Source organism: Falco punctatus, assembly GCF_963210335.1.
Source record: "Falco punctatus genome assembly, chromosome: 5".
In the NCBI taxonomy this organism is placed as follows: domain Eukaryota; kingdom Metazoa; phylum Chordata; class Aves; order Falconiformes; family Falconidae; genus Falco; species Falco punctatus.
The window spans coordinates 46,649,105-46,666,688 of record NC_137584.1 but is presented as its reverse complement, the minus strand read 5'-3'; the positions used below and the strand labels follow the sequence as shown (position 1 = coordinate 46,666,688).

The window sequence follows — 17,584 nt, the reverse complement described above, 5'->3', positions numbered from 1 at the left end:
TGGTTTCAGAGGATGTGATACATCACCAGTTATTGAACATGAAGTATATTTGCTGTATTTTTGTGTTTGTCTTTTGAAACACCTACTTGGACAAGTGTTCAAATAATACCTTCAGGAAGTTTCTAGTGAAAAGTGATTGTATTCAGAAACTTCAATACACATCTTTAAAAGATCTGTATCGTCTATTCAGTATTAGAAGTTAGAGTCCTCTATAGGGTCAGGATCCTGTATCATTCTTGGAGTGGGGAGATATAAACTGCAATATTATACACTTAAACTTTCTCATTCTGTTATCATGAAGCAGAGTGTCAAGCCCTAGTTCTAAACCAATTTATATAAAATCTTTATTTACTTTTATTTCCAGATTTATTTTTCAACTTAGCCTTCTCAGCTAGCTTGCTCAGCACTATTGTATGCAGTAAAACATATAACCCTTTCCATCCTAGTGCTTACTGAAGTGAAAAAAAACCTCTGCAAAGTTTGAATGTTGCATTGCTGAAGTTGGGAAGTAAATGGTGGAGAGGTTTGATTCTAGGTTGTGGTTATTTTGCTAACTCAGCTGTAGTTCAGGCTGACAGCAGTTAAAGCCCAAGTTGTTGATTAATGTCTGTACAAAGTACTTGTATTGCTGTCTAATTCCCACTGGACAAAAGGTTTGCATCCCCCAAGACAATTTTTAGAAGGCTCCAGAGGCTCTTCAGAATATGTTGTTACATATTGTGGTGTGTTCCTGCTATGATACTTTGGAGTCTGGAATATATCATATAATACGATTTTGGCTGCACTCAGCAAGTAAATGCAGATTAATTTTTCTGAGGTTGAGAATGAAATACATCTTTTCATATTCTGGATCCCTGACAGCATTAATAAATTATCAGAGCCGGCGTATTTTTCTGCAAAGCTACAGTCATCCCTTGCCTAGAGCATTTTTCTTAATGGTTTGTTTCCTACAACTATGAATGAACAGAAAGTGCTCTGTGAAAATGCTTCAGTAATATATTATGGTAATATGTGTCCAGTCTGAATCTTTACCTATTGATTTCATGCTCTGCAGTGGAACTTCTCCATTCACCTGTAAAAGGCTCTTTCTTACATTCTGTTTCCTTACCTATGTTTTTTTAATTGCCTCTCCATTCTGAGGAGGTCTCTAACTGGAGAAGAGGCAGCTACAGAAAGGTAGCTGTGTCTCTGCATCAGTCTCATCTGTTTCTGGCCTTCTAGAACATTTTATTCCTTTCAGATGAATTTTTCTGATATGTCAACGCAGTGCAAAAAATGTTATAGATGTGTACAGCCAGGAAGCAGTGCTAATACTGCAACTGCTCAGGCTTTGCAAAGAAGGCTTTGTTGTGTGTTTTCATCCCTTCCCCTAGCACTCACGGTCCACATTCCTGGAGATCAAGTCTGGCACATGTTGATGAATGCAGGTTTTATTTAGAAGCATGACCACTTGTCACCATTCAGTCTCATGTTATCAAGCAACGGCTGCTAACATTTGTTTGGCATGCAGCATTTTCTGTACAGTACTCACCAGCAAAGAGAAGTGTTTCCCCTTTCCTCCCCCCGCCCAAAGCACAGTGTTTGCAGGCTTTTGGAGTGGAAGTTCTTCTTTTTAATGCTGGAAAATTTCATGGTGGTGGCAGAGGACTTGCGTGCTGTGAGGATGGCAGAGGACGGCGGTGTGGATTCAGATCTCCCAGACTGTAATTGTGATATCACAAGGCAGGCAGCTATTTTTGTTTGCTTTTGATTGATACAGTTCTTTCTGAAGTCTTGTCTTGATGAGAAACTAATTGAAATATTGATATGTAGAAATCACTGCCTTAGCTAGAAATTAGTGTTTTCTGCACAGTTTAAAAATATTTACAGTGGTAAGAGCATAATTTGTTTTACAGCTAGTACTTTTGGATCCCAGAATAATTTTTTGCTACTGATGCAGACTTTGAACTAGTAAAACTCTTTGCTGTCTGGAAGAAGCTGTATACTGGTTTTACTGCTGTTTTTAAATACAAGAGCATGTACACGCATGAGAAAAAGCAGACTTTGTATTTGTCTGCTCACTGTGTCATCAAAGAGGCATGGCTACAAGCAAAAGGCAGAGAAGGAGAGAAGCTCTAAAGTGTTTCAAACTTAACTTATTGAAGCCGGTCTGTACTGTACCTATTAATGACTGTTTTGTTACTGCATGTAATACTTAAACTCAGCCTACATCATCCTAGATTTTTGATTCATCTTCTCTTTATCCCTATTCATGTTATCTTTTCTAGAAGTTTTGTTTTGTCCAGAGTTCTAGAAATTTGCTCTTTGAAAGGAGAAACTGTGGTCTGAAGAGCAAATATAACTGACAGTACTAGTGTCCAGCTACACAATAGTACTGTGCTTTGACCAATAGATCTTTTTTATTCATAAAGAGATTATTTTAAACTGATTTTTTAAAAACACTGGTTTTAACAGTGTAATATTTTTCACTATTTCATAGACTGTTTGTTGAAACTTTGTCTCCAGTTCCAAGTAGATATTTAAAAAAAAAAAAAGTGTCTGCTTTCTACTGGCTTTGTACAGGCATAGCTAATGCACTCTTACTGACTTTTTTCATGTGTTTTTTTAAAGTTTAATATTAGTAACCAGCTGTCTGAATTACTAATGCAATAGCTACGAGCTCTATATGATGCATAGTTAGGCATTTACAGAGTTGTTCCTCTTTAGGTTGAAGTGGAATCTAAGGCTGTCTAATTTGGGACTAGATAAATTAAAGATACTTGGGCTTAATTTCAGCTCTGAGTTTTTCTCCCACTGCCTTTTCTTAATGTAAAATAGATATTTTAAAGTTATTACTTTTTCGGCATAACCAAAGCACAGTAATTGGAAAAGGGAAACATAAGCATCATGAGCCCATTCAAATTTTCAGATAAGTTTTTGTCAGTGAACAATTGAATTCTGCAGTATTTTCCCTTCTGAGAGTCTTAAGTATTTCTAAAATGTAGGAACACTGGTGTGTGTGTGTTATATAAAAAACAACCTGTAAAGCAACCGTGTTATGGGTCCAAGCCTTTGATTTCAATGTGGACTCTTGATTATGAAGGAGGGGAGTTACCTCAAGTCTCTTGCAGTAACATGCTTAAAGCTGTAACAAAAGCACGAGATGATTATTGGAATAATTAACTGTTTAAATGAAATCTTGTAAATGGAACTTCAAAAGGGCAAAATTGCGGTTGGCTAGGGATCCAACATAATTGAATGGTTTATAATTTGTCCTTTGTCTCTGAGCAGGGCTTTTAGTTTCATTAGCTTTCAGGCCCCACCATTAGCATGGAAATATGGGATTTTGACCTGCTATATTTTTAAGAGAGAGCTAATTTTGTTGCACACACATTATGTAATTGTTTGTACACAGGCATAATATTCAGTGAGATGAAGACCATGGGCATCTTGCCTGCTAAAATTCAGAGGAAAACTCTTAGACTTGATGGATTACATCTATTATTTGTTTGCAGATATGTTTTCACAGTAGCTGGAGGCATAACACTGTACTGCAGTTCAGCCAAAAAAAGTAAGCCCAGCATACTCCAAGAAGCACTTTTTTATTTGCATCTATTTGTACCATGGGCAAGGAACCTGTTATGTTAGACTCTGTACCAGAAAAGAACAGTCTTAGTAGATGTAGTGGGGGGCAGGAAGGGAGTTGTCCTTTTTCTTGGGGGGGGGTGGGGGTGGTGCTTTTTTTAACTTTTGGTATTTAGGTGCAGGGAATTGCAATGGTTTGGTGGGAGGGCAGGTTTAGCAGTAGGTTTTGGTTGGAGTGTTCTTTTACTGTGTCACACTTCTCCCTTTGGTAGCTTAGGTCATGTGACTGAAAACAGCACTATTTGGGCCAGGGTTGTTTTTTACTCCGGCAGGGACGTATTCCCATGCAGTCTGCCTGAGGCAAAGAGGGCACTTTCTAAATGACGGGGCCTTTATCAGGTGTTATGGGCAAAATGTAATAAAATCCGCCACAGAGGTTAGGGTACTATACAATTACAAACAAGAATAACCTGGTCTGCGACTTGGGCTTGCAAATGATAGAGTAACATTGCTTCTACACAGTGATGACATGACTCATTGTTCCTTTTCCTGCTCCAGCATGCCTGCAAAGGATCAGCAGCATCCAGCCTTCGAAATCTAAGCAGAAAATGGGCAGGATTTCACTCCTCTTTAATTAATGTCAGAGACTGGAAAGCTGTATGTGAATTCCAGAAGAGTGATAATTAACATTTTTGCTCACCCTATGAGCAATGTTCAGTTGGTCCAAACCCACAAAGCACTGCCTGTACAACCATAGGTGACAAGGAGATGGTGCCCCCAGGCATTGATTGTTCTCCTGGTGTCTCTCCAAGGCTAAACCCATAACTGTGTTTTAGGATAACTGGGGCAGTCTTTCAGCATGGTTGTGTTGATTTCAGTCCCTTCATATCAAGATTTTAAGATTACCCAGATTTTTTCCAATTACCAAGATTTTTTTTCAGATCACAACCCTGCTGCTGTTGGTCATGAGATTCTGGCAAGCAAGATGTGTTCAAGCTGTTCTTAAGCATGTTTGGTGCTAAAGAGCCATAGTTTCACCATCTGTGATCTAAAAAGAGGGCTAGAAAGAGTGGGAAAATGAAAGATTTAACTTTTAAGTTTTTTTAATTGATGATGTTAAGATCTCTGCGTTTCTCTTTGGTAAGAGAAGGACACCCATATTAGACTCTTAATGGTCAGCTGCAACTACTGCTTTAAATATGGAAACACTTGATAAATTTGCTGGTTAGTACTATGGAAAAAATGTGAATTGCCGTGTTTGAATTACAGGGTAGTCAGGTGGCATTTTGTTTGTTTGAAGAATCTGGCAATCTTGTATTTTTCAACCATATCTAGACAGTCTATTCCCAGGTGCACTCATCTCTTAAAGGTTTCTGATACTGAAACACTGAAGTGAAAGAGCAATAGAAGCATAAAATGGAATGTTACTCAAAATTGTTTGTAGTACTACTTAAATGGAAGAAAAAAAAGCAAGCTTAGAAACAATTTCAGAATCCACTAATGTACGTTATGTAACATGGGAATAGGAAGGAGGGAATTAGAATTACTCAGACATTTTTGCAGTTGAAACAGGCTGAAGGAAAAAATACCAAAGAGAGGAAGAAGGTTTAGTCAAATTTTCCTCACTGTCTAAGCTTGATGTTCTCTTAATTAAAATAAATCCACTATTTAATTTTTCCTGGCCAGTTTCATCTTTTTAAATCTGAACTAGTCCATTAAGACCAAGAACAATTTAAAGCAGCCCTTGGGATTCAGGATTTCTCACTAGTTCTTAGCTGGATTTCTCCCTCTAAAACTTATTTATTCAAGGACAAGTCTTCACACTGGAACAGGTTGCCCAGAGAGGTGATAGATTCCCCATCCCTAGAAACGTTCAGGGTCAGCTTGGATGGGACTCTGAGCAGTCTCATCTAGCTGAAGATGTCCCTGCTTATTGCAGGGGGAGTTGGACTAGATGACCTTTAAAAGGTCCCTTCCAAGCCAAACCATTCTATGACAATGTTTAGAAATCACTGGGGTGAAAAAGACCTGTTCACTCAGTGCACTCCACCACCAGTACTGGTTAAATGGCTAAGTAATTTGTAGCCTAAGAAGAACTTTTGTCATCTGTTGGTCAAATGCACAACTAAGTTACTTAGAATGTTTCGGGGGTTTGGTGTGTGTGAGTTCATTAAAAAAACAGAAGTTTACCTTTCTTAACAAATATTTAACTCAACCAGTAAAGGTACAGAAGCTTTGAAAATGCTGCATGACATCAGTAGGCTCTTATTTTTTCTTAACTGGAACCTATGAATGCAAGACTGTTTGCGCACATAATATGCTTCTGTTACATAATAAAAGAAAACTACACAACAGAACTTGCCGTCAAAGTTACATTTCTCTAAAAACTTCCTGAAATGCATGCTGTGGAAATTCTTCTTCCGGGTGTAGTTATGCTGCTCTTTGATTTTCTTTACAGGGTAAAGAAGTTGAAGGAGACCCTCGTTGCAGTGCAGCAACTGGATAAAAACATGAGTAGCCTGAGATCGTGGCTTGCCCACATTGAGTCAGAGCTGTCCAAACCTATTGTCTATGAAACTTGTGACTCCGAGGAGATACAAAGGAAGCTAAATGAACAGCAGGTAAAATACAAACACTTAGCAGGTGCACGATGACATGGGGAGAACCAAAGTAGAGTGTCCTTGGGCTGCCCATACCCAGGCTCAATGCTGAGAGGGCATGAGGCAAAGAAGTGTTTAAATATCAAGGCAAGTGGTACTTACTGTGTCACTTATAGAGCCTTCTGCTGGCTTTGACATCGAATCCACCAGGAGCTGATTGACCTTTCCGAGAAAGGTAAGGCATCAAGAGATGTAACCTGAACGAATAATTGCAATTGTTTTTCCTTTGGGGCTTTTGTTTTTTGTTTGTTTGAATTGTCTCTACCCAGAGGCAAAACTGACACCTATTAGACCTTGCAAATTTTGCACATGCTTCGAGATTACTATTGTTTAGCAACCTCTCTAACTCAGTTTTATTTTGCAGCTTGTTTGGAAATCACTTTGCACGCAAAGATGCATGAGCTATACATGTGAAGTTGAAATTGGTTGGTTTGTAGGACACAAAGCCTTTATGAATGCTAGAACAAAATAGTCAACACTGGAATGGGCAGAAAAATGTTAAGTCAACCAGGTTTTGGCACTAAAACCAATGTTACTTCTAAGAAGATGTGCTATACCTTCTCTTTCCTGTTCCACTTCACTGCCCAGCACATTTTTACGTAGAAGCACATGACTGTTGTTCTGTTGTGTTCCTGTTGATTATTTACTGGCAAAAATACCTTTCTGGTGCCTCACTGGAGACGAATTAGTATTAAGAAACTGAGTTCTTTCTCCAGAGAGCAAGAAATGTGTCAAAAGAGCAGTGCCAGAATGTTTTGGGAATGATTAGTTTATGAAGTGTACAAACTGGCATTTTGCCCTTTTAATCTGAGTGTGGGACTGAGACCCAAAAACCTCCTCAGTTTTTGTCAGCTCCCCAGCTGATTTGCTACATAGCTGTGCGGAATCGTTTATTAATATTCTGTATGTTATTTACATAGGGATAATAATTTGCAACACACAAGTGTTATTAATGAGTGGTGTTTCTGAGACAATAAAGTGCTGGGCAGGGCTAAACATTGCTATCAACAAAGCAGATACTTGAGATTTTTTACTAGCATTCCTATGCAGTCATCCTACAGTTTGTTACAACCACTTCTTAGGGGACTTGTTCTGGGCACAGACTGGTGTATCTCTGCCTTCTGCTGTTTCCTTGTGGTGATCCTCATGTAGTCACAGTGTGCAGTGATATTCTGTAGAAGTGCAAGTGGTTTAATTTGAACTCCGAAGGAGAGAAACAAGTTAATTATCATGATAGGATGCCATGTTTGGAAATTTGATGATGATTTGATTTGATAACACTGCAAGCCATGATTATTATAATAATTTAAAAAAAACCACCAAAAGAAAACCAAAAACCACCCGTCTTTGCTGTATGGCAAACAGTATTTTTTATTAGTTGCAGGCTACATCACTATCCACTGCATCTCAGAAGGCCAGTACATTGGCCATCTTCTCAAGTATTTCATCCCTCTTTCTTATTCCGTTAGTGATCTTATGTTCTTTTCCATGTTTGATCTTCCACCGAGGTCATTATATTCCCTGCTGATACTGCTACCAGTTGTTCATATCCAAAATTACATTAAAAATATTATACTGTTGAAAGATCAAGGCCAAATTCCATGTCTGTAACTGTTATCTACCACTTCAGCCAACAGTCAGTTTTGCAGATTTCTGGTCTCTGTAGTGAAATTAAAGATACAATGGAAGCTGGATATCCTGGGGAAGGTAGGGTAACTTCACTGCAGACTTTTCCTAGGGTTGCTAACTGCATTTCAAGGATTACTTATTTGTTTACTTTCTCAATCTGCTACTACTTGAAATGTGGAAAAAAATGTGTTTGCTTTTGGGAAAAAAAAGCTGTATGTGGGTGACAGTTGTGCATAAAAGTCATGTTGCTTTGTGAACTAACTCAAAGGCTAAATGCTTTCTAATAAACACAGACCCTTTTAAAATGTGGGGAAGAAATATAAGGCTATGGAGAAAAAACAATGTAAGGCCTTTCTTGTAGAAAGGTTCTGTAGGTAAATAAAAAAGTTTAATCCTTAGGAATCCTCAGGTCCATGAACTGGGAGTTCTCACTACTGCTGTACTCCAAAACAGCAGGAAGGAGATTGTGTTACCTGAACTTACTTAACCTCAAGTCTCATGGCTGTCTGGAGTTTGTGTTCAATAGAGTATCTATTTACAGTATCCATCCTTATATAACATTTCAGGATGGGTAGAAAGAAGAGTAAGCACGTGGACATCACAATGAAAGTGTTTTCCAGGCAAATGAAAGTGAAAGGGCCAGCACTGAGGAAGAAAACATTGTGATTTTCCACTTGATGGTCTCATTTTTCAGCTTGGTGGTCTCATGTAGAAGTTCACAAAATAGCTTTCTGTTTCATAGATGAGAAAAGGAAATAAATTACTTCATTGAGTGCAACCCCAGTTATCACAAACAATCAAATCAGCTGGTTGTTACAAGTTGACCTTGCTCCATTTGAAATTTGCTGAGGTTTTTAGATTCTACATTCAGATCTCATTTCCTGCTGGAAGGCATTTTCAGAACATCATACCGCTAGTTGTAAGAAAAGTTCCTCTAGTTAGTCCTTAAATGTATGTAGAGACAATATGTTGACACTATATTTCCCTTGGCATGTTACAGTTTACTTCACTAGCAAAATTATAAAGAGCAGTCCTCAAGCTGCCAAGTTCTTGTTCTCCTAAGTAAACTTCCACATCTCTAACTCTAGTCTTAACAGTTCTTTTCTTCATCTGAATCAGAAGTGAACATAGTATTCTAGATGCAACGTATCACTTTTTGATGTAGTCACGTTAGTACTTCTTTGTCACTATTGGAATTGTTGTCTTGGCTTTGTTATTGTCCATCCTGATTTTTCCATCTAACATTATGATGATTCATTGCAAACATAGGCAGAAGTCAAGCAGGGTTTCTTTTCCTTGCGCTGATCCAACAGCAATAGCTAATTACTTTTATGGCTTGTCTTAATTTGAACCTATAGTTCAAAATGAGCTGAAACATTGCTTCAAGATGAAACATTATCAACAGTGTAGAAAAGCCATTGCAACCAAGAAACCAACAGGAGAGAGAATACTGATCACATATAAGTGCTAAGACAGTGTAAGTGCATTTTCTTTAGTTGTCCTGAATTTTCCTTTTCCATTTCCAATGAAAATGCTATAGAATTGGAAAGTTCAAGGAAGAAAAATCTCCTCCTAGAGATGCACTGTTCAACACATGCTGCTGCCGGTCTCCATGTCAAGCATGCCACTTTGCAGCTAGCTCACCTGAGGAAGAGTAGGTTAACAAAGGGTGCCTCCACCAAACCTTTGCAGTAGATAAGAACGTATTTTCTTGTCACACTTCTCTTACTAACTGCTGCTTTACAGTGTGATAACGGGAAAGGGCTGGGAATAATTCCACCGTTCATTGGTGATGTTGATTAAATGTGTGTGGAAGATGCTCAGCTGAGCATGCAGTGCTCTGGCAGTTTGTCCCAGGTTATGATTTGGTGTTTGTAGTCCCTGGGGAGCTGTGCATGCTTCCAGGGTCTCCTGGCTTCATTAATAACTTTGCAATACCACTTGTGCAGATGCAGTCTCTTAATAGGTATTCATTAAATGTGTTTCTCCCATTCACAAGCTTATTAAATCTATTTTTTAATAAGTAGCCGAGAAAGGCATTTGTAGTTATGCATGTTTTGCAATTTCTCTTAAGAATTAACTTCTTCACTTGCAGGAACTTCAGAGGGACATAGAGAAACACAGCACTGGAGTGGCATCTGTTCTCAATCTGTGTGAAGTGCTTCTTCATGACTGTGATGCTTGTGCCACAGAAGCAGAGTGTGACTCTATCCAGCAGGCTACACGCAATCTGGACAGAAGGTGGAGGAACATTTGTGCAATGTCAATGGAAAGGCGACTTAAGTAAGTCTGAAGGGTCTACAGGTTATTATTTCCTTCCATGGGCACAAATACAGGATGGGATATACGTTATAGGGTTGCAGTACTGAAGAAAAGGGTGTAGGGGTCAGGAAAAGGTCATACACTGAATAAAAACCAATAGCTGTCACTGTATGGGGGAAAAAAAGAAATTCCAGATTGCATTTGTATGCGCCTTTGTACAAGGTACAGATACCAGTTACCAAATTTTGCTCACAAGGCCTTTGATGGAATGATGTCTTGTTTCCCATGGCCCAGAGAAATTACGAGAAAATAGAGAAAGCTTAGATGACAGCAGTGAATCCAAGAGATTTAGAAAACATGACCTAAAAGGGGGAGTTGTAACACTTAAGTTTACCACAGAACTACTGAAGCTTGGGGAAACTAGTTACTGAATGGTGGAATGTTATTCCAGGTGTTAGTTTTCATGCACCTAATGTTCCCCTGCAGTTTCTCTTATGTCCGATTTTGTTTATTTGAAAGAATTGTAGGACTGGACGCTCATATGGAATTTCCTCATCTGTCCACCTTAGCTCTGCTGAGCAAGCGTGGGCTACAGCACCCAAACATCTTGGGTGTGGTCTGGTTTACTGCTCATGCTTAGACCATCTGTACCCTGCATGTCCACGGTATCCAGATGATTCATTGTTTTCTATTTACACCTAGGATAGCACGGGTGGGTTTGATAGTCATAGTGATGTAGGCTAGATTGTGCCAGTGCTATGTAACCAGTAATAATACATGTTAAACTTTTTGAACTCCTCTATTTATGAAGATCTTGTCTGTATCTTTTTAAGTTATGAATCTAATTTCTCTGATGTTTACATAGTCACATCAAGAACTCTAGGTAAAGTTTATGACTTCAAAATGCTGAATTGAACTTTATATGATCTTTGGTTTTGTGGGATATTCTTAATGTATTTAGTAAAGGTTTTCTTTATTTTGTGCAAAAAAAATGTTGCTTTTAAGTTGTGCCGCCTTATATCCACAGACTGCTATCTTTGACTGATTTTATAATATTGCTATGGTAATTCTTGTATAGTGTATATATATAAATACAGCTTATAAGTTCTATTTTTGACACAGTTTGTCTTGAAAATGTACAGCTCTTCATACCATTGTGTCCAGCAAATTAATTCAGAACTATTTTAATTTAATGTGGAATAGTGCATTGAACTCTATTTTACTTTCTTGCAATGCACACTTTATGCAGATTTGTAAGTTAACTGAGGTATCAGTATTTAGAATCTTTATTGTACTAGAAACAGTTATTCATGTTAAAAAGCAACTTCAAACTTAAGGTTAAACATCATCAGCAAAGCATAAATTTTGCATGGATCAGGTCCTTTTCAGACTTGCATATCTAAGATTTGGGAAAGATGTATTCTGTATGTAAAAACAGACAAACTTCTGCTTTAATACAACCTGTCCAAAAAAAGAGCTTGTTATTTGGAGTCAAGTGATGCTGAAGTTCTTGGGATTTTGCAGTCTCAGTATCAAGCCAATTTGATTTAGGATCAAGAGTCAGACACTATTTTTACATATTCAACTGAAGTCAAGGGGTGTTTTTAAGTGTTGGAATAACTTTTAATTTTTTTAAATAGAAATGTTTACAGTGCATATTGAGAGATAGCATTTTACCACTTGTTGGTGAATGCAAAAAAAATTTCATATCCCTTTGCAATGCAGAATAATGACTGAGAACTTTAAAATACATCCTGCAACTTCTTAAGCATCCTGTAAGAAAAAGTTCTGCAGTTGAAGGTAGCATGGAATTTCTAATCTCTAAAATACTGGCTTAGGTACCTACCCTGTGACTGTATTTCAGAAGTGATTTGGCATGTGCTCAGATTTTTAGAGCTCGTATTGCATACTTACAACTTTCTTTTTATACTGATGCCAAAATTAGATGCATTAAAAAAAAAAAATGCCATCATCTTATTCTAGCTCAGTCTGGAATGAGCCAGCCTTCCCTGTGGTCTGTTTATCAGCCTGGCTGTCTGAGTTAGATTAAAAAATGGTTATTGTCTGATGCAGCACTACTTTGCTGTTGTAGACGATTAGTTAAAGTTGTGTAGATCAGCTGGCCTTCAGTCCGAGCATTCCGTAATTTTCCATTATCTATTGCAGAATTGAAGAGACGTGGCGGCTATGGCAAAAGTTTTTGGATGACTACTCTAGGTTTGAAGACTGGCTAAAAACCTCTGAGAGGACAGCTGCTTTCCCAAGCTCCTCTGGTGTGCTTTACACGGTTGCTAAGGAAGAACTGAAGAAATTTGAGGTGATTTATAATAGTCGAAATGTAATATCTACTGATCACATTACAGAAGCCAGCTGGTGTTCTTCCTTCCCATACACAAGTCACTCAGCAGAGACACTGTATTAATATAGAGGAGTTGATGATTTTGTAGCAGCCTTCAGTAGCAAGTTTCTAGGATGAAAATAAAGTGGAAGGTGGCAACTGAAAATGCTAATGAATCAATCCACTCTCACTTGCTTTGTTCACCAAAGTTAGCACCTTTTTTATTTCTGCAACTTTTAAATATGTTTAATCAGTAGGTGCCCCAGAGCATTCATAAATCTCGCTTCACCAAGCACCTCTTCAAATGCATGCTGTATGTTTTAGCTTTTGCTTTGGCTTTATCCTTCCTCTTCATTCTGTAACTCTCTGAAACCAGCCCTCAGAACTCTTTTCGTTCAGTATCCCCATTTTAGATCCATATACCTCAAATTCATCTTTGTGCAAGTATTGTTATATGTCCACATGGTATCCCCTGTGACTTAAAAGTTAAGTGCATGCTTCAAAACTGACAAGCTGTCACTTCAGTCAATGCTTAAGAGCTTGTTACATAACTCTGTTGTGTCTACTACAATGTGGTGGCTTGTCTGATAATTCAAATGGCATTTATTCCTGTGTGTAAAGCACACACACATGTCATGTGGCTGGTCACAGGTGAAAGTCTTTTGCTTAGCTTCATATTTGCAAGGAGCATATCAGGACAAGAGAGGAAAATAATTCTGAAGAAAGAGAACAATTTAGGCAATTCTGTAAAGTGCTGTAAAGTATTTGCTATGGAAAAGAAATGCAAATTTTAAACAGTGTCTTAATACCAGTTAATACTTTTTGGTTCAACAATTAATTCAAAAACATAATGTGAAGCACTGGTTGAAGTTTTATAATTGACATTCACATTTCTGAATTTAACAGCCAGGTTTTGTTGTTAAACACTGCTAGACTTCATTATGGTGAGGTGGGTTACCATAGTATAAAAACGTTTGCTTCCTGGACACAAGTACTCTGTCTCAGACCTCCTTCCCATTGTCCCTTTTTTTCAGTGATCAGGATCTAAATCTCTTGTTTAGTGATGAGAAACAGTACCAAAAATATCTTGGCTGTCTTTTTTTACAGCTAATCTGACTGCCCAGTCATTGTCGTTGAACCTCAGCCTTCATGGTGACGTTCCCTCTCCTGCAGACTTGTGGACTTTTTACTGTCTACAGTTAAAAAAAAAAAAAAAAAAAAAAGCCCAGCAGCCCACGCAAGACCCTTTCAGTTCCTGAGTGTGGAGGTCAGAGATAGATCTTGCTAACTTCACTGCACAAAATCAAACTCCTTCCTCTCCAGTACTTTCTGGAGAAATGAAAAGAGTTTACAGGGAAGAATGCAACAGATGCATTCTTGTGTAGCTGAGCTGAAAAAATGGAAGACAAATACACAGCTGTTCTTTTGCTGGACAGGTCTTGGTAACAGGTGAAACACAACTGCACACTTTTAGGTTTCATGATCCTAGTAAATACAGTCAGATTTGTGCCTCTGATATGAGAATTGCCTCCTTGTGCAATTTGAAGTGAATTCAGTTCTACTGTTTTCACTCCTGTTTGCTCAGTGTTGGTTGCTCCCTACCCAATTTAAAGGCCATGTAATGAGGGGAATAGGTATACTGAGAGGACTGTGACCTTGATTTTTTTTTTTTTTTTTAAGTAGCTTTGTTACTTTTGTCTCTGGTATTACAGCAGAAATGTGCTTATTTTATTTTTAGCTTTGACTGGTACAATATAAAGAGTATATATTGTTTATATAGAAATCTCATGTGTTAGCTGATTTTAATGAAAATTGCTGTACAGAAAATCTATCATACTTCTCCTGTCCTTAGTAAGGGTGGTATCTGATTTTGGAATTGATTCACTGTTTGTTTTCATTGTGAGATACCAGAAAGCAAGCTTATAGAACTAAAATGGAAGCAAAAACCTACTTATATTCAAAAAAGAGCTGGTGTAGTCTATGTTTTTAAGTCTTCCTTTGATCGATTGCTTTTCTGTTTCTTTGACGACATAAAAAAAAGTAGGGGGTTTTTTTAATTATTCTTTTTTTTATTTGTTTTTGAAGGAATCAATTCAGTCAGCTTTTTACAATATGCTTTCTCCAGTTTGCTTTGTGATTGCTAGTCACAACATGAAACTCATGGGCTAAGTCAGCTATTGTTGCTGCTCCCCAGCTGGGTGACTGAAGCTTTTCTAACAGTAGAGGAAGCACTGAAAGTACATGGTGCAGACACTTGTCCAGCCACAAGTTGGTAGGGATGTTCATTAAATCTTCTTCACATTAAAATTTTAAGACAAAACTTACTTATATACCAGTATACTGGAAGTAAAAAGATGATTCCTTCAGTACCGTTTTTCACTATTTTTGGTAAAAGAATAAACAATTGCTCAAACGTCTTCAATGTTTGCACTTCAGCAAATTCAGTGTGTGTGAGGAAATCCAGTGAAGCCACAGGAATCTTGGATTTCTGTTCATTTTAAAAAAGATATTTCATATTCATTGTTTGTATTCTGTTCTCAAATACGAAGGCATACAATTGAGTCAAAAGGGGAGTCTTTTTTTTGGTTGCTGATTTGCCATTTTAATGGGTATTCATGTTGCAATTTCTCATCCAGTGAACTATGTCAGTTTTGTAAAGTCTTTTCCTTTTTTGCTCATTTTAATTAGAAGGCAGCCTCTCATTATGATAACCCTCAGGAGGTGTCTGCATCCATAGCAAAATCTTTCAGCTAACACAGGTCAGAATGTAAAAGCAGGGTCAGAATAAAGGGAGGCAGTAATATATGTATCCTGATTTCAGTTATTAAAAATCTGATGGTGTCTTTTGTTCATTTGCTTTAGGCCTTCCAGAGACAAGTGCATGAAAGTCTGACTCAGCTGGAGCTGATCAATAAACAGTATCGCCGCCTGGCCCGAGAGAATCGCACTGACTCTGACTGCAGCCTTAAGCAGATGGTTCATGAGGGGAACCAGAGATGGGACAACTTACAAAAGCGAGTTACCTCCATCCTGCGCAGGCTAAAAGTATTTTTCCATTTTTTAGCCCTTCAAGTTCAGTACTATACTTACAAAACAGGAGTGCTCAAGGAGCTTCCTGGTTTAATGCATTTGCAGTGGTTTTGAGGGGATTTCTATCTTTGGAAGAGGAAGGGAGCTCATCAGTCTACTTTGCCTGAGGTAACCAAAGCATGAAATCTGTAGGGAAATGCTTGGTGACCTCAAACACCACCTCCTTCACAGAAGATAACTTTCATAGGTCAGCTAATTGCAGCTGTAGATGGTGTTACTGAAAAGCATGTAGAAAAGGAAAGATGGTGTACTGAATTTAGGTTAGGTTTGATGGGCGTGATAGCCGTTTCCTTGGAGAACCACTATTGCTGGGGGTTTTTGAGTTGTTTGGTTATTTCATGCTACTCCATTTTGCACTCCCCAGCATTTTATTGGCCAGCGTGAGGAGTTTGAGACGGCACGTGATAGCATCCTGGTATGGCTAACAGAAATGGACCTGCAGCTGACCAACATTGAGCATTTCTCAGAGTGTGATGTCCAAGCAAAGATAAAGCAACTTAAGGTAAAGAATAATTGAGTGGTAACAGGAGGAGGGATGAGAGAAGGAATAAAAACATTCATGATGGGAAAAGAATTTAAGAAACAATATGCAAAAAATGCAGCTCAACACAGTCCCTTACTGGCAGACTGAGACTTTAGCCTCAGAACTTACGGGCTGTCAGGTTTCGGTATGTACTTGTCTGCCAGAGTAAAAGATCTTTGAGCTGTGAAAATTTTCAAAAAAGCAAGGGTGATAGTCTCCATTCCCTAATCAAAAGAGGAAATGTCAATAAAAATTATTGATGTCAACTCTCCATTATTGCTGACACCTAAGAATTACTACATTTGTCAGCCATTTCTGCATCAGAAAAGTCATTATCTGGAGAGAAAAATATCAAATGTCGTATTATCCAAAATTCCAGTGTGTTAGTTTTAGCATCTGTGTTCATTCTAGACATTTGGTCATGGTCATGGCTTGTTTAGAGAAGAGCTTTCTTTCCAAATACAACAAGCGAGGAATGAGATGGTAAACCAGTAAGTATCACTGTTTTTAAGCTAGAGAGACTGTGGAATGCTAAATTTAATTGCTCACTGTTGCTCATGCCAGAATATTTGGAACAATCCCTGTTAGTTACCCACACACCACTCTTGCTGAAAAATTCTTAAGGTTTGCATTCTTAATAACTTAGGTTGTTACAATGTTGGTTCCATTTATAAAGCATGGGCTTCTCTTTTATACAGGCTTTTCAGCAAGAAATTTCACTGAACAACAACAAAATTGAGCAGATAATTGTGCAGGGTGAGCAACTCATTGAGAAAAGTGAGCCCATGGATGCAGCTGTCATTGAAGAAGAGCTAGATGAGCTGCGTCGTTACTGTCAAGAGGTCTTTGGACGTGTGGAACGCTATCACAAGAAACTCATCCGCCTTCCTGTGTGTATACCTACATACCGACGTATTTGTTTGGTTTGTTTGCTGTTTTACAAGAATGAGGAGAGAGAAAGATGCTGAAACAAACTAACGTGAAACTTCTGTAACTTTCCAAAAATCCTGTGGTTTAATTTTGTTACAACCCTGACCTTCTGCCTCCCTTCATTATCTGCTATTTTTGTCCTGTTCAGAAAGCAAACTCACTAGATCTGGAATTTTTGTAAGTCATCATGAAAATCCATGCAAATTGGAGATTTTAAAAACTTTATTAATGGGGGTAGCAGTGTAGTACTGGCAGTAAGAATAAGAACATCTCCCTGCTCTGTCAGATAGCTTCATTGGCTGCTTATTGGGTTCTGTTTGTTTGAAACACAATGATAAAATGTTTTTTCCCATCAGAATAAACATTTTTCATAGAACTGAACACACAGTTGAATAATGATTTTTGGTAGCTCAACTCCTGTGGAAGGAAAGGAACAAAACCCAGGATTTTTTAAAATATGAAAGAATATAGTGACACTAGCGTTCGTGATAAAGATCACATATACTTCCTATGACTTGATTCCAGAGTTTTCTTTAACTTGATGTCTGCATTGCAGTGGCATCAGTAGAAAGCCTGGATACGCTTGAT

General features: G+C 38.1%; 1 protein-coding gene across 21 annotated transcripts in view; it reads left to right on the top strand.

Annotated features, from left to right (window-relative positions):
- The window catches only part of SYNE1 (spectrin repeat containing nuclear envelope protein 1), a 316,411-nt gene that overhangs the window by 279,096 nt on the left and 19,731 nt on the right, over window positions 1-17,584 (top strand). For all 21 annotated transcript variants that reach the window (XM_080389669.1, XM_080389663.1, XM_080389667.1 and 18 more), the window contains 6 exons: window positions 6,023-6,185; window positions 9,949-10,136; window positions 12,282-12,432; window positions 15,316-15,498; window positions 15,908-16,045; window positions 16,765-16,956. In XM_080389669.1, coding sequence (XP_080245795.1) covers window positions 6,023-6,185; window positions 9,949-10,136; window positions 12,282-12,432; window positions 15,316-15,498; window positions 15,908-16,045; window positions 16,765-16,956 — 1,015 coding nt within the window. The remainder of the gene's footprint in view (window positions 1-6,022; window positions 6,186-9,948; window positions 10,137-12,281; window positions 12,433-15,315; window positions 15,499-15,907; window positions 16,046-16,764; window positions 16,957-17,584) is intronic.